At 33.1% G+C, this 22,394-nt stretch overlaps 1 protein-coding gene and 1 pseudogene across 1 annotated transcript; one reads left to right on the top strand and one right to left on the bottom strand.

Annotated features, from left to right (window-relative positions):
• Positions 1-6,972: 6,972 nt before the first annotated feature.
• Positions 6,973-11,873, bottom strand: LOC120068979 (annotated as a pseudogene).
• A 5,807-nt stretch (positions 11,874-17,680) lies between these two features.
• LOC120080043 lies at positions 17,681-19,219 on the top strand. Its single transcript, XM_039034587.1, has 4 exons — positions 17,681-18,007; positions 18,474-18,581; positions 18,697-18,801; positions 19,031-19,219. Exons 1-4 carry the CDS (start codon positions 17,681-17,683, stop codon positions 19,217-19,219), a joined length of 729 nt encoding a protein of 242 aa, XP_038890515.1.
• The last annotated feature ends 3,175 nt before the right edge of the window (positions 19,220-22,394 follow it).

The following is a 22,394-nucleotide window of genomic DNA, read 5'->3' as shown; positions in this document are numbered from 1 at the left end:
TTTAACTCTGTTATCGCTTTATAATTCCTGTTTCTCATGGTGTTGGTATTGTTGCTAGTAAGCTTTCCAAACAGGTGCTTTAATTCACTGGTATTATTGAGGGGTTTTTACTTCTTCCAGTAGATCGATTAAGGCACTTAAAAACTTTGTGAAGGTATATCATAATATGATGTGTGTATATTTATATATATATCAATTACTTTTGTTAAATATTTGATTGAAATATAAGGTGTTCATTATTATAACGTGTTGTGTTCATTTGTTTCTTTCTGATATTCATTTTTTTGAATTACTCGTTCCTGCCTAATATCCAGATTTTCATTAGGCAAACCTTGTGAAATTCTTAATTATAGTTTATGTTTTGATTATAGATTTGTTACTAATTTTGGTTGTGCTTTTTTGGATTCATTCTCTTTCTTTGTGCATTTGATTGATGAAAACTGCGTGGAATTAACTTTTGTGTTCTTTTTGATTAGCTTGCTGAATCGAATAATGGTGTTTAAATAAGAGTATTGGATAGGCTTTTGTAAAATATTAGGTTTTTGTGCGGTTTGTAAATTCTAAACAGTTTTTCAGTAATTAGATTAATATATGGAGTTCATGTGCAACTTTTGATGTTTCTAGAATAGAGAAGCTCAAGTATATTTATGATTAGATGGTATGGAATGAATTGCTTGTGAAGTTGTATGCAAATAGATAGCGTGTGAGAAGCCACTAGTTTCTTTTCAAAATTGAATTTTGGTCTCTGAAATAGATTTATGTGTATGGCTATTTCCCACATCATGTTTTAATTGATTTGTTCACTCGTTACAAATGTTTCCATTTTGGCATGCAACCTTTGATCCTCTATTGAAAACCAATGGTATCGTCACACCCACGTTCTCAAGGAAGACTTTCTTTACAACATCTCCATTTCAAGAGCATACTAACTTGTTGGCCAAATCGACAGGGAAGGCATTGTTGTTGGAGGATTCTGAAAGGTTACTACCTAAGTTCTTGGATCTTATATGGTTTCGGAAAGAGAAGGGTGATTTTGTCAGGAGAACAAGGATATGTTCCTCAGTTGAGTTCATTTACATTAGAAATGGTGTGTTATATTTTATATGGGTACTTGACTGTGCTTTTGTTTCTAGATTCAATCCATAAAGGTTGATTTTGGATGCTAAAATAAGTAACTAAATTAATAAGCACCATGGTCATATGGAGTGGTTCAACCCTATGTTATTCTCTCTTTTAATTTTCAATCCATAAAGGTTGATTTTCCATGCATTGCGAATTATTCATTTTTATGTGGCATAGTAGTACCCCCTTGCATTTAGGTTTTGCTAAGTGTTGATTATGGATTGCATAAAATTCTCTTACTTTCCGGTTTCCAAAATCTCATATAAAGATTGTTGTTCACCAAATATTTTTGGTCAGCATGACATAGAAGTTAAGTAAACACATTTTGTTTAGTGGGCATTACAACCATTACTCCAAGTGATAAGTAGGTTTACAATTAGCTTCTTTGATAAAAACATAGCTGACCTTAAACTATGTTATCATCTCTCTACATTTTTCTTCAAGTACAGTCACACATGAAAAACTCTGTATAATCTAGTTTACTCTGTATATGAAGTTTTATCTTCTTTTTTTTTCATTCCACTTGTCAAATTATTTCTGATCATGCTCCTGAAGAAGAGATTTTGGGAGTAAAATTCAAGGTATGCCATTCGTAGAGAATTTTAATTATAAATTCAACACTCTGATGTGATTCGAGTACCTCTTTTAAACTTTTAGTTTATTTTTTTCACATTTACATGTGAAAAAACTCAACTTTCTATGCTATTTTATTGATACCTAATCCTATTGTCTTTTTTTTTTTTTTTTTTTCTGTTCAATTTGGTTGCTCAGATTTGTTGATGGCGGTAAGAGTTTCTCTCTTATATGTCTCTCCAGTTGGTCCTTCACCACTAGAAAATGTAAGCATTTGTCTATTTATTACATCTTTGTCTAGCTTGTAAGCATCCACTAGAACAAGAGTTTCCTTTTCTTATTCTCTAGCTTGTAAGCATCCAACTCAATTGATTGTGTTAACTTTTTTGTGTTGTTTCATTTTTTGTTTGATTATTTGTCTATTGATCGTTGGATGTCATTATAAGTGCTCAAAAAATAAGAATATTGGGTGATTACGGGTTGAGAATACTTCAATAAGTAGTTTTTGGATTGACAAGTGATTTAACACTTTTTGTTATTATCGATATCATTATTTACCTTCTCTTATCCTCATATCATATTTTAGGCCCTTTGTCAAACAATTCAGAATGAGTATTGTGAGGTTGTGGAAAAACAAGTGATTACGGGTTGAGAATACTTCAATAATTAGATTTTAAATTTTTTTTGTTTTGATTGATTGTGTGATGAAACGTCATGATTATCCTTTTACTTTCTCAGTATTGATGATAGAGACTAACTAATTTTCTGTTTTGAACATTGTCATGATGTAACTTTATTAGTTACGAGTACAAGACCGTATCAAATGGTAAGCTAAAGTTTCAAATCTAAACTTTAAATTCAAGAACAAACTTAAAATATTATTATTGTTGACCAAAATCTAAATGATCATGCCAGATCATCGATCACCTTATAGAAACTGGGAAAACAAGCAGATATTCTCGACTACATTTGATAATGTTTCTTTTGGTTTAAATTATTTCTTTAATATTATTTCTACCATAAGAAGGGAAAATTTAAAGCCTTAAGGACTTTCTTTCCTTGACCAAGACCCCTACCTTAAACCATTACTTTGAGGTTTATTTGTTATTTTCTTACATAGCGTTTGCGGTATATCAGGGCAAGGTTTGTATCAAAATTTGAATCTCGATTCTGGCAGCATCTTAATCACCTTTCAGCAAGTCTCACGGCTAAATAAGGTGTAGTCCTAACCATACAAAATTTTGGCCAATACACAATTTGTTGATAGGAAGCTGAATGAAAGGATGCTTAAAACTTCCTCCTTCAATAGTACTCTACTACTAAACCTTCTCGTTCTCTTTAGGGGTTTTATCTTCAATCTGTGTTTCTTACTTTTGGTGTTGAACATATGAAATGTTGATGACACCTACCATTTTAAGATCAATCGACTACACGCTTATGAAACTAATACTTTAACCCGTCTAAAACTAATTTGGCCTGTTATGCAGGCATGTTGTTTAAGAAAATACCCAAGTGGAAATTCTTTTGTTTTCTCTTCCCCAATACTTATTTTGATGGCCATGCTTTGTCTATTTCCTTATTATTTGATAGATTAAAATTAAGAAGGGACTCAGTACCACCAATGAAAGACTATCAACTTGAAGAAGCTTACCATGCTTGTGTTATTAGTGTTGTAATGGTGATAAGTTGTCATTTCTTATCCTTTTGAACAAAGGGATTTTAGAGTGTTGGTGCAAAATTAATATATATGGAATCAGAAATGTAAAAATAGTAGAAAAATATGGAATTGTCACTATACTTGTCGATGTGTAATTTAAATTACTAGATACCTAGAATGTCATGGTTGAAGGAGAGAGGGAGGGGGGTTATTTAGCAAACCTAACTGATTGATTGGTTTATTTATGAATGTTAGTCTGGCCCTTAATTGTTAATGAAAAACAAGGAAACAAACATGGGGGGCAAGGGACTTAATTGAGTTGTTTTGTTTGTTTGTTTATGAATGTTTATCTGACCTTATTGTTCTTCTCATCTTTTTGCTGTTCTCATCTTTTTGTTCTTTTCATTGTTTGGTTCTTCTCTTCTTAATTATTCTTCATATATTTTTTATTAAGTAATTATAGGGTTCTAGTTTACATTTGCTTTTTTTCCATTGTTTGTTTTCCATTTTCATTTTTCTATACCATATGCATTCTAAACAGAGATAAGATGACAAGTGGAAGCATGATTCCTTTGGGAACAATGAACAACAAACTTCAAGTATAAATTTGGTGTAATTTTATCATACATATAAGTCATTCTTTTGTTAGATGGTTTTAATCTACTGGTATACTCTTGATTATGTTCTCGTGACTTTTGTTAGATGGTTCTAATCCATTTGATGTAAACTTATAAATCTATGTAGCATTTATTATTGTTTAGTTATGTTGTTTTCATCATTGGCAGATTTTTCTTTAATCACAACACCTATACAATCAGAGATGGTCGAAAAGAGTACTTTTCCAAGAAAAATTTTAAGCCACAATCTTAGATAACTTTCTTCTTTTATAATCTAAAGATTTTACTTACAAAACTAGCATATTGGTGGAGAAATTTAATTGTTTTGATAGTTTCAAATCTAACAATTATGTACCAGGATCAAGGTTCATTTTCTTTCTCGTAGCTTGATAATAAGATAATTGAGGCATAATAGTTGTGTGTGTTTAAGACTAGGTCTACCCATGCAACTCTTATACCCTTAAGGATTTAGATTCAATGAGAGGAGAACAACGGAGAAACAAAGATTAAAAAATGGTGATCTGTAAATGTTAATATGCAATCTTCAAACATGTCTGATGTAATCTTGTTTTGATTTTGAGCCAACTAGCTTAGAACGAAGATTGAGAGAAAGTAAATTGAGAGTTGTGTATTTCGCATTAACAAGTAAATCTCAATAATGGTATAACATTGTTTACTTCTATATATAATTTGTGGACTTCGTTATTAAATAAGTCGTAGATTTTGCTACACAATTTATATAAACACTCCAAAATGGTTTTTAGCACTCTTATGAGCTTTGATCTATCTTTTTATCAATGTTTGCTTTGGTTTTCATCGATGATGAGATTTATTAGGTATATTGATTTGAGTTTTGTGATGTGTATCATGTCATGTTGAATGTTGGTGTTTCGTTGAAGTTGGAGTTGTTGTAATGATTTTTCTTTTGTTCTTTTGTCTATTTCACAAAGTTCGATAACTTGTCCTTATTTTTGTTTTCTTTAGGAACATTTGGGCAAGTTTTAGAATGCTTTGATTGTGAGAAAAAGAGGTTGTAGCTATTTGGGCTAGTGCTATGTAAACTATATACAATATTAAAGATTTATATGATTACAATTGATTTTATAACTTCAATTGTAATAGTTTGTTATTAGTATAAAGTGCTATGTAAAGTATATATAATTTGATCAAAATTGACTACCAAGGTGAGATTCAAAATGCAATATGGTCTTTTAGCAATTTTTTTTCCCATTGTAAAAATTGCATTTAAAAGTCAATTATAGTATTTTTAATGCTATGAAAACAACATTAAAATTATGCAATAGAAATAATATTTTATAGCTTTTTTATAGTATTGAAAAAAGCTATAGAAAGTCAGGGACTTTCAATAACATTCCTAAAATGCAATAGAAAGTCTTTTATAGTGTTTTTTTCTTAGCGCTATAAAAATACTATAGCAAGTGGTTTATCGCTTTCTTTACCATTATCAAAAAATGCTATAAAAGACTTTCTATAGTTTTTTGTCAATGACATGAAGCGTTTTCATAACACTAAATATGTGTTACCAAAAGTTGATTTTTTATAACGTTTTTTTATAGCATTAAAAAAACGCTATGGAAAGTCGGGGACTTTCAATAACATGTGCTACGACAGTATTTCGAAAACACTATGAAAGTCTATGATAGCATTTTTTTTAAAACTATCGAATGTGATATTTTTTTGTAGTGTACTGTCATGCAGATCGCAATGGTACCCTTAAAGCATTGCAACGCTACTATTCAGATAGCCTAGAAACGAGGAAAATTCTCGTGGTGTTGCAACACTGGAATGAAGTGTTGCAATGCTGCTCATCCCAGCCCAAAAGACGCGCACGCGACCTGACCGACGGTTCATGTTAAATGATTCGATTGGTTTGGGTCTTAGAGGTCTGGTTCAGCCAGGTATTGGCTGGATCAACCCTTTTTGGAGCCTTGAAGGTTCGATTTGAGTGGTTCAGGTTGGTTCATGAAACCCATAAGCTGATTGAAGTTGTTTTTAATTATTATTGTGATAATTTTGGTTGATTGCTTGCTTAGGATTCCAAAACTTGTCCATATCAGTGTGTATTTAATTATTTATGCATTATGAATGTATATTAAAATTAAATAAATCTTGTATGTGCTTGGTCATTTATAGCACCAAATAACATATCCAAAGCATTGAAATAATTATATTTTTGGAAACTTTTCAATTAAAAAAATTAATTTTCCACTACGAATTCCCTTTTGCATGGTTAATTTTTCATGAAAAAATCTTTGACATCTTCAATGAAACAAAATGGAATGTAATTTGAAGTTATTTAATTATCCATATTTATATGATAATGAAAAAATAAACGGGGTGGGGAATATGGGGAATGCATTCCCTGCCCCATTCCATTTAGCTTAAAGGAAATATTTCTCCACCCCCTCGTCTATTTATCGTCTACATGGACCTTACTGCTACATTAAGGGTAGGTCCGCGCAGGAGAAATGAACATCTCCTAAATTGAACTTAAGAATAGTCAACTTAAAGATACACCATCTTGAAGGTGCATGTTGAAGATCCTACGTATATTAAAAATATTGGACGACCTCGATCTTTGAAAGATAGATTATTCACTCCTCTTACTACCGTTTTTGTAATGGACATATATTTATCTAATAAACTATGTGTAAATGAACAATGAGATGTTTTTAATAATTATTTTTACTTTTCGACCTAGTTGAGATATCTAAGTACACCTATTGATCACCTCTCAACCTCTAATACTTTGTTATAAAATTGTACTATTCAGATCCCATAATCTAAAAATAGTTTTTTAAAATAAATATATTAAACATACATACAATAAGTTTGAGAACGTAATACAAAACCCATATTACCTTCAACACATCATTTGAGAAGTCATATCAACTTCATATACATATATTATCTTTTTCAAAAGAAAAAACAAATATAGAACAAAAATCAGTTAATGCATAAGACAATAGTAATGAAAAGGAGTCATGGTGATGTGGTTTTATCTTGGATGGCCAATTTTTGCTTATGAAGTTGAGAGGGTAATTTCACATCAGTTGCTAATCTAAGAGCTTGAAATAATAAGATAACCCAACATGTGAAGTCAAATTCCCACCATTGAAGCCCATGTCTTGCTGAATATTCAAAAGCATGGTGGTTATTGTGCCAACCCTCCCCACAAGTAATCAACCCTAGCACCCTGTGTGTCAAACATAATAACACAAAATGTTATTTAATTAACAAAATATATAACATCCTGAACCTTGATAATTAGGGAAACAAAAAGGTTATTGAGCGATTTTTAACAGGCATTTGGAAGATCAAATGATATCCAAAATAAATGTATGACCTATGAATTTTGATGTCCCAGACGTGTACTTTTTGATTATTTAAGTCTATGGAAAGTTATGACAGTTTGAGTAACGAAGGGTAAAAAATTATTGTAACTTTTAAAATTCTGTCTTAATTATTGTAATCTCTTTCATTTGCCTTTATTAGTGATTTATAGAAGAAATTTAGGGAGATACTTTGTTAGACTATATATAGTGGTATTGTAATCTTTGCCAAGACTAATTTTGTTTTTTTGTTATTTAAATTTGGTATTAGAGCTATGTCAAACCATGGGAGCAAAGTGTTGGGATAGATGTAGTTACCACGACTCACCAAGATAAACTATGACAACTGGAGTATTCCAATGCGTGCCTTGCTCGGTGCTCAAGACGCATGGAAAGTAGTCCAACATGGTTCTGAATAGGAGGCTCCAATTGCAAATCCGACAGCAAACCAATTGAGGGCGATAAAAGAGATGTGCATGAAAGACGAAACTGCTCTTTATCTCATGTTCTAAGTTTGGGATGAGTCAGGTTTTGAGAAAATTATAGGTGCAAAGACATCGAAAGAAGCGTGATACACACTGGAGAAGGTTTTCAAGGGTACTGATCGAGCCAAACAAGTGGGTCTCTAAACTCTTCGAGGTGACTTGGAAACCATGAAAATGAAGGAGTCAGAAGGAGTATCTGACTACATCACCTAGGTTCAAACGGTGGTGAACTAACTTAAACGCAATGGAGAAACTCTTGAAGATGTCAGGGTTGTGGAGAAAATTCTTCGATCATTGACAAATTATTTTGAGAATGTAGTATGTGGTATTGAGGAATCAAAGAATTTGGAAGAAATGACTATTGATGATCTTGCAGGTTCCCTTGAAGCACATGAACAAAGAAAGAAAAGGAAAAAAACAAGAGGTCTTGAAAGAGGTCTTACAAACAAAGATGACCATAAAAAAGACAAGACAATGTATGTGCAACACAACCGAGGAAGAGGATGTGGTCGTGGTGGTCATAGTTTCGGTCGTGGTCGTGGAAACAACAATGAAGAGAAAGAAGAAACGAGCCAACTAAATTGGCGTAGACGAAGCCAAGGTCGTAGAAAACATGGTCGCTCAAATTGTCCAAATGTTGAGTGTTACAATTGTAGAAAATATTGACACTACGCAAAAGATTGCTATGCCGAGAAGAACGTGGAAGAAAACGCGAACTTAGTCGAAGAAGATGAGACCGAAGATGACGGTGTTCTCATGATGGCCGATGAACGCATCACTCCGGATAGCGACATGGTGTGGTATCTTGATACCGGTGCAAGCAACCATATGTGTGGGCACAAATATGCATTATATGTGTAGAAAAAAAAGGTAATCTGCTTATCATTGCCCTTTATGTTGATGATCTTATTTTCATAGGGAGCAATGAGAATATGGTTGTGGACTTTAAAGATGCTATGATGTGAGAATTAAATGAAGAAGGTTGTGTTGAAGAGAAATAAGATGGAAGAATGCAAGCCTGTAGCAACACCAATGGAGCTTGGTACAAAACTCTCTAAATTTGAGGGAGGGGATCAAGTAAATGCACGTGAATACCATAGTTTGGTAGGGAGTCTATGATATCTCACATGCATAAGACCGGATATTGCATATAGTGTTGGTGTAGTGAGTCGATACATGGAGGATCCAAGGCTCTCGCACCTTAAGGCTACTAAACAAATTCTTCGATACATTCGAGGGACGAAATCACTCGAACTTCTCTACATAAAGACGAGTGAATACAAGTTGATAGGATACTCTGACAGTGATTGGTGTGGAGATATAGATGATAGAAAAAGTACTGGAGGATATGTGTTCTACATGGGGAATACAACATTCATATGGCTCTCAAAAAAGCAGCCAATCGTAACTTTGTCAACGTGTGAGGCAGAATATGTGGCAGCATCTTTGTGTGTGTGTCACACAATTTGGCTAAGAAACTTACTGTATGAATTAAATCTACAACAACATGAGGCAAACGAAATACGAGTTGACAATAAATCAGTCATTGAGTTGGCAAAGAATCCAGTCCATCATGAAAGGAGTAAGCACGTTGACGTCTAGTTTCATTTTATTAGAGAACATGTAAAGAATGGAGAAGTGAAAATGATTCACGTTTCAAGTCATGACCAAGTAGCTAATATTTTTATAAATCCTCTACCAACAACTTTGTTTGAAAATTTGAAAAAGTTGATCGGAATGAAGAACTTGAAAGATTTGAGTTTAAGGGAGGAATACGTTGAGCATTAAACTCAATTTGTTAGGTTTTTGTCCAGTTTTTAAAAGGCATTTGGAAGGTAAAACAATGTTCAAATTAAATGTGTGACCTATTTATTTTGATGCCCCAGATGTGTACTTTCTGATGGTCCAAGTCTCAAGTCGTTTGGTGTTTTCTATGGAACGGTAGTTTGAGTAACGAAGGGTCAAGAATTATTGCAGCTTTTGAAATTCTATCTTAATTATTGTAATACCTTTCATTTGCTTTTATTGGTGATTTATTGAAGGAATTTAGGGAGACACTTTGTGAAACTATATATAGTGGTATTATATTTTTTATCGAGACAAGGTTGATAAAGAAATCAATAACAGATTGAGTATTAGTGTCCATACTTTATTCTTCTCTTTTCAATAAAAAACTCCACCACTTAAATAATTTTGTGTTTTTTTTTTTTCAGAATTTACAAAGAGTGTAGCATGGATAACACAAACCAGCCTCACTCCCTGCCATCATTCACAATCGAACTCTTATTAATTTGTTTACCTTCCCCTCGTATATGTCTAATTCTCAAAACCAACAATTGAAAGCAACATGTTAGTCCTTGCCAAAAAGAATTAGTAATAAAGAAAATGATAGGTTAAACTTAAAGGAATGGATTTTGAGTTTGCACTTGAAACCATTTTAAACTTAAAAAATTGTTTAGTAGGTTTGAAATTTTAGAAGTAGTTCCAATTTGGTTTTAAAATAAAGTAGGTCAGAATTACAATGTTCTTTTTTATTTTAAAAAATAAATAGAAAAACTTAGTTGCAGACCAACATATAAATAAAATCTAAAGGTAATATTTGAATTGATCAATTATAATGGATTATATATTTCTAGTGCAAGCATTTAAAAAATATTAAGATTGTTTTATATTTTACACTTTTAAATAGTATTTTAAATTTTTTAAAAAAATTATTTGCACTTTAAAAAGTGGTTATATTAAGATTAGAAATTTGGTTACAAGAAAATTAGAACTTAGCTTTTTGTAATTTTAAAAGTTAAAAAACCATTAAAACTTAATTCTAATTTTAATGATTATCTTCATAATTTGATAAAATTTAATAAATAATCATCGGTTCTATAAAACTATTTCACAATGTCTTTGGGTTTAATATTTATTATTAAAAATAGGTTTTAAATAAGATAATAACGAGAAGTGACAACTTTTATATTGGGAAAAGTGTTATTTTTATCTATATGTCAAGTTCTCAATGCACACAATAAATAGGGCATGCAGACACCAAAATATCAAGAAATGAAGGCAAATAAAAGATTATTTTTTTCTTTTTTCATGTTAATTCTTACCATTCCCCAAACAACAAAGGGAAGTCCAAATTTCTAGAGAACAATTGCAAGAGTTATCCGATGTAGAAGGTATATTTTACGAAGGAACCTATAGAAAGCTTGTTTCTGCAAATCCTTAACATTCTTTGGTCTTCCATACTTTAGAAAAACCACAAACCAATTGTGAGAGAGTTTTTGTTTTGTTTCCCTTTCTTCAAAATCTTTAATATTTTTTGGGTAAATCTTCTCGGTCAAAGCATATAAATCGAACATCCAAGTTATGTGACTAAATCCTTCTAAAGGGCTGTGTGGATTTTGTTCTGCATCAACAAACTGATGATGATATCTATGGGTACTAACCCAATCAATTGGATCACCCTATAGTAAAAAAAAAAAAAAAAAGTTATCAATTCGTTTTTAGAAAAAGAAATTAAAAGATCGATGAATCAGTAGGTGTACAAAATATCTCAATTAGGTTAATAGATTCTTAACATCTTCATCATACCTTGTACTCGATATGTTCATATAAAAAACTCAAGAAAAAAAATTGGAAAAGAGCTAAAAAAGATCATACAAAGGTCAAGGTTACAAACTCTTAATTGTCCAACCATCATTTTAATTATTTTTTTTTTAGAAAAAAATTATAACACTAAGACAACAAACCTGAAAGACTTGTACTCCAATATAAGCAAATGAGTACTCAAGGGAAGTTTAAAAACTTCTGTATGCGAGATTTTTATGATACGAAAGGTTGATCCCTAATACAACTGTATAAAATATAGTGTAAAAGCAATCCAAAAGGTTGCCCAATTGTAGTGAAATGGAGCCAAGAGAGAAAGCACATGCAAGAACAAAATTCCACCAGCAGACCGTCGATCTAAAGTGGTCCACTTTCTCTTTAAAAAAGCCCGTTTAGGCTTCACTACTGAAAATGGCTCCTTCTTATCATGTTTATCTTCTAGCTCTTTTCTTATTGTCTCCATAGTTGAGAAAAAGCATAAGAGAAAAAGCCAATATATAGAACCTTCCCAAGCTTGGCTTCTTTAATTTCTACTTGTTAGTTGGTGTTTTTATAGTGATAGATTTTTCCTCAAGAATAGTTAGGTTACGTGTGGTTTATCGAAAAGTTATTTTCTACAGTATTCTAGAAAAAAAAATTTACTTTTCCTTTTTAGAAGTAGTTTTATTTATTTATTTTTTTGTAAAAAGTGATGAAAACTGACATAAAATATTATCATTTTAGTTTCTCTGTTGAGATATTTAAGCATTAATTTATGTGTTATGTATATATTTAGGCTATAATTAGGAAACTTTGTTATTTTCTTTTCTATAAATTCCCTATGTAAATCTCAAGTTAATATACATAAATTATTCATTCAAATATTGTTTCCACATGGTATATGAGCCTAATCTCTAAAGTTTTATATTTTTTAGTCTTCGCTATTGTTCGATCTCTGCCTTCGTTAACGCCTGATCGATGGAGGTAGATCTACGCAATAATCTATCTCTGATTCACTCCAATTTTGTTGTTCAGATTCTCCAAACGTGAACCTCTAACTGTTCCAACCATGCAAATTAGAAGTTTGTGAGTTCTTGTTTCCTGGTCCAGAACTCAACCCGATCCAAAACTTGATCCGGTCCAAAACTCGACTCCTGATCCCCGATCCAGAACTTGACTCCCGATCCTCGATTCTCGGTCCAAAACTTGATCCTCGATCAAACTCGATCCCTGATTCCAAGTCCAGAACTCGACCCCCGATCCCCGGTCTAGAACGAAGATCCTCGATCGAACTTATTCCCTAATCCCCAGTCGAGAACTCGACCCTCGATCTTCGATTCTCGGTCCAAAACTCAACCCTCGATCCCTAGTCTAGAACTCGACCATCGCATACACGATTCAGTCTAGATCTTGATCCTTGATTGTACTCGATCCAAGTCTTGGCCCGTGATCAACTGTCAATGGAGGCTGATCCATCTCCAATTAGTAACCCAGGTCCATTTCTACTTTGCTTCTATCAAGCCTAGTTTTGGTTTGGTTCAGTCAAGTCTAATTTTGGTTTGATTTTGTTAATGGGTTTCAACTCTAATCTGTTCCTTTTAGAATCTAGCATTCGTAGATCTCTGTGTTCAACTCAGAAGTTCGTGGGTTTTGTTTTAGATCTTTATGAAGGTCTCTGTTTCCAACTTAAAAGTTTGTGAGTTCTTGTTTCCAGCCTAAAACTTCTCTTTGTTCCAATTTTTCATAGGTTTTCTGTTTCCCGCCCAGATCTACCATGTTTTGATTCAGAATTGTTTATTCAGTTTCTGTCATCTAGTTGTTTCAGTTTATCCACTTACAAGCTCAAGTTGTTTATATCACCTTGAGTTTGAGGGAGGGTGTTGAGATATTTAGGTCTAAATTTATATATTATGCATATATTTAGGCCATAATTAGGAAATTTGGTTATCTTCCTTTCTATAAATTCCCAATGTAAATCTCAAGTTAATATACATAAATTATTCATTCAAATATTGTTTCCACATGTACGTTTGTTACTATAATAAATGTTGGAATTGTGTAGACAAAACTCCATAGAAGCACACCAATGGAAAATATATTTATACATATTATATGTATATTTACCAAAGTCAAAATAGAAGGAAAATTGATTGATTAAATCAATTTTCAAGAAAAGACTTAAAATTGTGGCGTGAGTCTCACATTTGGGCTTGACCCATTTACTTAGTTTTTCAGCAACTATTACATATATATATATATATATATATATATATATTGGGCCTGCTCTTTTAAATTTCTTGAAGAAAAGCCCAAATGATGAAAATTGGTCTTCAGCTGATCCGATCCATGATCCAAACGCCNTTTAAATTTCTTGAAGAAAAGCCCAAATGATGAAAATTGGTCTTCAGCTGATCCGATCCATGATCCAAACGCCTGGTTAATTTGCCCCAAAATTGGTAGGTAGATTACTTGGCTCTGGTTGCTCCCCGACCTTCCAACTGATGTGCAACATGTGGTAAAATCCACTTACACTGCCTGATGGAAGAGATACCACTTTTTCTAATGGGAAAAGAAATTAACAAAACAATTTTATTTTCTTTCTCTCTCTCATTTCGCTCATCTGTTTGTAGAAACTCTCCTAACCCTCTTTTGTTTTTGATTTTTTGAGTGAGTTTACTGTGTGAATGAAGAAGAAGATGAACATGCAATGTGATAAAGAGAAAGAAGAGAAGAAGAGCTACACGGAGATGTACGTGGTTCGGCAATAGAGTGCCTACATCCACGGGAAGGAGAATAACTTTTATTTTCAAGAGCTAAGTCACTTTCTTTACAGATCTTGTAGCTTTTCTTGTAAGCTTATGGAAAGATTGTACTACTAAATGTAAATGATGCACATTTATACTTTTAGCTGATACAAGTAGTTACATAACAAACTGTAAAGAAAATGTAAAAATCTGTTGAAGACTTAATTTGTATGCTTGAGCTTATTTTATACTTCAAATCTCCACCTTAAGCTCAACATGCAAGCTTTTCTCCTTCTATATCTTACTTCTCTTCACCCTTTTTCAGGAAGATAGAAGCCGATCTGACCAAGACAGTTGGAGAGCTTGAGCTTTGAAATAGGTTTGGTAAGCATATCAGCAACATTCTAATTGGTATGGACTTTGTGTATTTAAACTTCACCTTTTTCTATTCTGTCCCTTATGAAGTGATATTTTATATAAATGTGTTTGGTCCTTGAGTGGTATTGAGGGTTTTGGAAAGATGAATGGCACTTTGGTTATCACAATAGATCTTAACTATTGTTCGATTGACACCAAAGTCCTTCATCAACCCCTTTAACCACAATGCTTCTTTTATAACTTCTTTAATGCCATGTATTCTGCTTCAGTAGTCGATAGGGCTGTGATTGACTAGATATTTGCTTTCCAATATAGTAAATTTGGACCATATAAGAATAGATAACCTATTAATAATCTCCTTTTGTCTTTGTTACCTGCAAAATCTGAATCAACATATCCATATAGCTCTAATTCTGTTTCTTTTGTACTTTGATATGTTAATTTATCTTGTTTAGACCATATTAAGTATCTTAACATCCATTTTGTTGCTTCCCATTGCCTTTTTCTAGGGTTAGACATGTATCTACTGACAAGACTAGTACAATAGAATAAGTCTGGTCTAGTTGATATCATTAGATACATTAGACTACCTATTGCTTGGTTGTAAGAGATTAATTGCATTTGAGTCAAATGTTCTATATCTGTTTCCTTAGGTGAATTATTTTAAGAGAGTTTAAAATGACTAGCAATAGGTATAGTAACAGGTTTAGCATTAGACATTTAAACCATTTAATAACCTTTTCACAGTAGTTTGATTGACTAATGGTGAGGATAAAGGAAGTCCTGTCTCTGTTTATTTCAATCCCAAGAATCTTTTTAGACTAACCCAAATCTTTCATGTCAAACTCTCTCTTTAGGAGATCTTTTACATGTTTTATATCCTCCTTAGATTTTCCAGCTAGCAACATATTATCCACATAGAGGAGTAAATAGACTTTGTCCTTATAGGTAGTTGAATTAACATAAGAACAAATGTCATAGGTACTTCTTTGAAACCCAATAATCTCTATGTAGTCATTGAATCTTCTGTACCAGCATCTAGAGGATTGTTTAAGACCATATATAGATTTGTTTAGGAGACAATAAAGATCTTCCTTTCCTCTTTCTTCAAACCCTTTAGGTTAAACTATATAGATAACCTCTTATAGATTCCCATGAAGGAAAGTTGTTTTAATATTTAGTTGATCTAATTCAAGGTTGTAATGAGCAACTAGAGATAGCAGAAATCTGATAGAGGTTTACTTTACTACTGGTGAAAAAATTTCAAAACAGTCTATGCCTTCCCTTTGAGTAAATCCCTTAGCTACTAACCTAGCCTTATACCTAGGTTTTTCTTCATTAGTAGAATCCTCCTTTAGTTTTTATATCCACCTGGAAGCTATAGGCTTGCATCCTTTAGGAAGAGGGGCTAGGGTCCAAGTATTGTTGACAGTGAGTGATTCCATTTCTTCACACATAGCTTCAATCCAAGACCTAACATTAGGGCAGCTTTCAAAAGTAACAGGTTCTTGGTCATTAGGAGCTATAGTGGCATTTAGAACTAGGTTCTTGTAATTAGCTTCAGTATACCTAGCTGGAGGAACTATCACTCTTCTTTGTCTATCCCTAGTTAATTAGTACTGACTCAAATCAGGTTGAGTTTCAGTATGCTCAGTAGATTCACCTGAGTTTTTCTCTTCTTCTACTTCAGTTTCATTAGGAGGGTTGTGATTAGTGGATGAATCTTTAGGTGCTTTCACCTCAATCCTAGTTGCACTAGGGCTTTTAGGAACTTCACAGGTTGCCTTTTCCTTTTCCATAAACATCTCTTTCTCTCTCAAAGTGACATCCCTGCTTACAACAAATCTTTTCTCGATAGGATTCCATATCTTAAAGCCTTTAACACCTTCTGATAAACATATCTTAAAGCCTGGTAGCAATCCCTTGCTTCCCAAGGCTTTTTTTACACTGTTAACTCTATTATGTTGAAAAGATATTCATGCTTCTACAGGAGTTGGCCCTCTCTCTAATCTCGACGCTTCCGACACTCTTCCAAGTTCACCGGAACGATCTTTCAGTACAATCTCACTTCCCTCGTTTTCGCCCTCTTAATAAAAGAAAAACTAAGAACAAGGCTACTTCTAACCACGGATAAAATTATCTAATTGTCGAACCAGATGAACTCCTTTACTGAAGATGGCCTCTTGTATTTATAGAGCTTCAGGGTGAAAGGCTTCTTCTCTCGTATGATTACACTCATGGGATGACATTAATTCTCTGTCTGATGTATCGAATATTTGTCATCGAAAAGTTGAGTGTACTTGCTACAGTAGTTCGTTAATCGTTTTTCAAATTAATTCGGAATCGACCGTCATCCGTTTTTTGTCTCATCGTGATTTATTACACTTTTCACCCAGATGCGTCCAAAAAAGTTGCGCTGGCTCTATGCGGAAACATTCTTGAGTAGATATTTGCGAGCGCAAATGATCGCATGGCCTTGCGTTAACACAATCTCTTGATGTGCTCGATCGTTGATTTCTTGTGATTGCATTTTTCACCTTGCGTCAACACATATTCTGCACTAAAATACATAAGTTAACTGTTTTCATGCAATGGATGCATGCGACCGCAATATTATGAACTTAATGCTTTTTGGACAAAATCTTGTATATTTTTATCAACGCAACCCTACAATGTTTTATAACTTAACACTGTAATAATGTGCATTTTTGCTTTTTAAATTAGTATCAGAGCACGTCACTTTTATCCCAAGTGTTTCGGTTATGAATAGAATCAAAGAAGGTGGATCCATCACTCATCTCTCTGTCTTAGATGGAACAAACTATTCTTATTGAAAAGCTCGAATGACGGCCTTTCTAATGTTAATTGATAGCAAAACATGGAAGATTGTAGTTACTAGGTGGTCTCATCCAACCACCAAAACTGATGATGGGAGAAAATCTTAAAACTAGAATTACAAACGATAGAAGCTAAAGATAAGGCATCCTTGGGAAATTCTCATGCTTTAAATGCCATATTTAATGGGTGGATCACAATATATTCATACTACTTAATACATGCATTTCTGCAAAAGAGGCATGGGATATTCTCTCAGTTGCTCATGAAGGGATTTCAAAAGTCAAAATGTCAAGTTTGTAGTTGTTGACTTCAAAGTTTGAGAATCCTAAAAATGCAAGATGACGAGATTCTTGCTAAATTCAATGTTCGTTTACTGGATATTGCATATAAGTCTTTTGCTCTTGGAGAGAAAATTCGACAAGAAAGACTTGTCCGTAAGGTGCTTAGGTCTCTTCCTAAGAAATTTGATATGAAAATTACTGCAATTGAGGAGGCTCAAGACATATCATCACTGAAAGTTGATGAACTATTTGGCTCCTTACTAACTTTTGAAATGTCTTGGATGGAAAGCCTAAAAACAAGAATAAAGGAATTTCTTTGCAATCCTTCAGTTGATGTTGAACATGATGATGCTGACATAGAGTCTGAGGATTTACTTGTTGAATATCTTTCATTACTTTCAAAATAATTAAATCGTGTTCTTAAATGATTTGGAAAGAAGCCTGAAAATTTAAATTCTAAAAATAATAGTTTGGTGGCTCACTTCGTCTGAAGCAAGTCATAATTCAAAGTAGTAGGAAGAAGACTGAGAAGTCGGGTGCTTTAAATCTTAAGAAAGAAAGGTCACTCAAATGCAGAGAGTGTGAAGGCTATGGTTATTTTCATCCAGAATGTCCTAATTTCTTGAAAAAGTAGGGTAAAAGTTATGTTTTAACTATGTCCGATGATGAGTCTACAGACAACACTAACTCTGAGTAGGATCTCAAGGCTTTTGTTAGTAACATCTCATCTAACACCTCTCTTGTGAGATTTCTGAATATGATGTGTATGTTGATAATGTTCACGACACGATCACCGGTGGGACTACGAATCGTTTCTATCAAGCTCTTTTTCTTAAATGGTAGGATGATTGGAAAGTTCTTGATGTGCAAAAGGAAAGAAGTGGGACTTTGATGGCAGACAATCACAGGCATATGACCGTTGTTGCATATCTGAAGCGTGAACTTAACCAAGTTAGAACCGAGAAAGAATTTTTTTGTAAAAATTTTAGAATGTTAAATACTAGTACTGAGTCACTAGAAAAAATTTTGACAAAGGAAAATTCAATTAGTGATAATTCTGGGCTAGGCTTCTCAAGAGGTGATAATTTTCAGAATATACAATCTCAGTACAAAGGAAAGCAAAAGATTGAGTTTATTAAAGCTCATAATCCAGAGTCTTATGGCTTTACAGGTATCTCATACTAAAAGTCGATCGTGTTTTTAGACCAAGATGGGTCTGTCAGTACTATGGAAGAGTGGACCATATACGCCCATTTTGCTATCAACTATTAAAAAGTCTTAACAGATTTTGCTATTTTAAAAAGATTTCTAACTTCTTGCATAATAGTTCTCCAAGAAAGTTGGAAGTAAAATAGGTGTGAAGAGTAAATAATGTTTTTAATAGGTTTAATGTTGTTCAGAATTCTCTCAAATATTCGGCTAAAAGAGATTGGTATTTTGATAGTGGGAGCTCTCATCACATGATTGGTAATAAGAACGGTTTGTCTGATATCAAACTTATCAACTCGAGAAAGGTCACCTTTGGTGATGGTGCTTCAGAGAAGATCATTGGAAAAGAAAATTTTAATTTTCTAGGACTTCCATCTTGAATGATCTAATGTTGATTCAAGGGCTTACTGGCAACCTTATTAGCATCAGCCAATTATGTGATCAGGGTCTAAATGTAAGCTTTACAAAATATCAGTGTGTTATCATTGACAATGTCAAAGCTCTTATATGACATGTATAGGTTCATCTGATAACTATTATCTTTGGAATTCTTAATGCAACAAGCCTTGACATAAACGCTTCGATCATGTGAGCATAAAGACAATCCAAAAGGCTATAGTTAAAAATTATATACTTGGCCTTCCATCTTTGCCTATGTCGACTGAATTATTTGTGGTAGTTGTCAATTAGGAAAGAAAACTCACTCTCCTCGTAAACAAATGTCTCCACATGGGTTCCACATGGATATTAGAACTTCTTCACCTGGATCTTATGGGTTTTATGTAATCAGAAAGTTTAGGAGGTAAGACGTTATGTTTTAGTTATTGCCAATAACTTCTTCTGTTATACATTCGTTCAGTTTCTTCATGAAAAATCAGATGTATTTGATATTTTTAAAGCTCTTTGTCTCTATTGACAACGTGAGAAAGAGCTAAATATGATTTGAATCAAAAGTGATCATGGAAGGGAGTTTGAAAACTCTCAACTTACTATCTGTTGTAATACTGTTGGGATTCAACATGAATTTTCAACTACAATCACTCCTCAGCAAAATAGGATTGTGGAAAGGAAAAACAGGACTTTACAAGAGATCTAATCCATTCACCTTTACTACTGATCTCATTAATAAGTATCTCAATTGAACTGTTCCTGTTGATTTTCCGAAAAGTGACCATCATTGAAAGAGATCGCATTTGAATTAACCGATGGGGCAAGGCCATACTGAGTACTAAATATGTTGTGCTTCACAAGATTTTGATCTTCAACTGGTGTCATTCCTTTAACAATCAAGTCTTTATGTTTCTCTTGCTACATTGTTATATCAGATTATGATCGGAGCTCCTTTGAACTATGAAAATTTTGTACTTAATTAGATCAAGCGCCACATTGGATCTCAATTCTTGAATTACCTATCTGCTATCATCATTTAATTTGTGGAGTTTTACTTGCTAAAAAACAAGATTTGATTATTGTTGGACAATCTGTTGGCCCTACTACTGCTCTCATTTTAATTCATCCTAAACTTTTGCAAAGTTATCATATCCCAGATCTAGCTGCTCCTTCCTTTACTACCTATCTTGATGGTCTCAGTCAAGCTTTGATTGAATCTCCTTTTGAAATTCGAATTGTGCATCATCTTTCAAATTAATCCAAAGATATTGATGCTCCGATTTAGGCTTCAGGAGCGAACGACAATTGTAGAAGGGATGTTAAAGACGATGCATGTAACATTGGCCAGGTCTGCTGTTGTTTCTTCCTCTCAACCACATGACTAGTTTTTTTTAAGGCATAAAGGGGGAGACTTTGAGATGGGGTTGTGTTGAAAATTTGGAGGAAAGCTACTTGTTTTAATTTGTTCGATTTTTTGAATTTTGTGTTGGTTATTTGGCTTTTTTTTCTATGTTTGGCTGGTTAATTTACTTTGTTTCTTTTACTTCTATTGTAAAGACCTTTCCATCTTCGGTTTTTACTGATAATGTATCAGCTATATTCCTAAGATTCATTAGTTCAGGTTGACTGTTTCATATTTTGCCTTAAAAATATGAGCCAAAGAGGCAGTTTGTTGGAGATTTGCTGATTGTCTCTATATTTTTCTAAGGTAGTTTTTGGCGGTTTTGCAATTGTCACAATGATATTTTAACATCTGCCTCAAACATGTTTAATTACTACATAATTGTTTCCGCATTAGTTGTTTAATAAGAAGAATGTAATTCTTTATGAGAAAATAGTGCATCATCGAGATTTTACCTACCAACCATTTTTTCTTGAAAGTCGTTTTTGGATCATGGGTTTTATCGATCTTTGCCTACATTATTCTATTGTGCGTATCCTTTGGATAAATCATTCAAAGAACTTGAAGACTCTACTTGTCTTAGGGGGAGCATAAAGCATTGCTGAAGAGAAGGGATTCTCAGTCTTAGGGGGATTCTAAGATTTCATACTCGATAAGGATTTGTCCATCTTAAGGAGGAATTAAGATTCATTAGTGAAGGAAGTTCACTGAGTTGCAAGGAAGATAATGAAGTGGAGAGCAGTCTCACACACTGTCGAGAAGCCAAAGTGTTCAACACTAAGAATATCACACTCAAGGGAAGTCTAAATTTAATTGTGAGGGAGTCTCACACCTAGGTGGAGCTTAGGTAACTTGTGAGTTGAGCCTAAGTAGTCGAAGTATTACAAATAAGTACTACGTTATAATTGCTTAACACTTAATAGATTATCTTTCTTGGGCACACTGTCTCCAGATGTAGTTGGTTTATCGCGGAACTAGGTTACCAATTTCCTTGTGGTTTTACTTGTTTTCTTGTTGTTGATATTTTGTTATTACATTGGTTGTCAGTGTTCTCCGTTTCTCATTCATATTTTGGGTGACGAGTCATCCTTTCGCTTTTTCAGTTGTAACAATTATCAAAGGAGATTATCATTGTCAAGACAGATTAAAAGATGTTGCATTTACATAAAAAAAAATAATTCTTCCAACAGTTTTCTACTTTTTGCAAGTTAACTACCAATTATTCTAATTGTTTGTTACAATAGAGAAAAAAAAACCTTTGGAATAGGGTAAACTATTGCATCATTGTTCTGGAACATGATGAGTATGTTATAGATGTGTCAACCTAGTTGAGATATTTGGATGCACCTATTACAATGTTGTTTTTTTATCATGTGATCCCAACGATTCTTTAAGCTCCTACAATGATCATCCTAACAGAATCTGTCTTGCAGCCATTAATAATCATCTTAATTGCTAAAAAAACCATTATTATAGGCCATCTTTTAGTGACTAGAATCAAAATAGTTATTTATTTGAAAGCCATGCTCTTTTAATCAATTTAAAAGAATTAAAAGAATTATATAATTATTTATTAGACTTCACTATTTTTTATTCACTACTGAAATTAACACCAATCATTGGATTGAATATTTAGTGGAAATAGAGGTTAAAAGCATAAACCTTGAAACTTATTGATGAAATTGAAACAAAACTGAAACTTCATAAGTAAAATTGTAACATTTTGAAACCTAACGACATAATTGAAATCAAACTGAAAATTA

Source organism: Benincasa hispida, chromosome 1 (genome assembly GCF_009727055.1).
Source record: "Benincasa hispida cultivar B227 chromosome 1, ASM972705v1, whole genome shotgun sequence".
Taxonomy (NCBI): domain Eukaryota; kingdom Viridiplantae; phylum Streptophyta; class Magnoliopsida; order Cucurbitales; family Cucurbitaceae; genus Benincasa; species Benincasa hispida.
The sequence above is the reverse complement of the archived record's forward strand: the minus strand, read 5'-3'. Positions and strand labels throughout refer to the sequence as shown.

Excerpts from the sequence above, each read along its gene's own strand:
- LOC120080043 (XM_039034587.1), top strand. The coding sequence starts at position 17,681 with ATGCAAGATGACGAGATTCTTGCTAAATTCAATGTTCGTTTACTGGAT. Across the intron at positions 18,008-18,473 it reads TAGAGTCTGAGGATTTACTT|GATGATTGGAAAGTTCTTGA; the intron begins GTTGAATATCTT and ends CTTAAATGGTAG. Across the intron at positions 18,802-19,030 it reads AGAGTCTTATGGCTTTACAG|AATTCTCTCAAATATTCGGC; the intron begins GTATCTCATACT and ends AATGTTGTTCAG.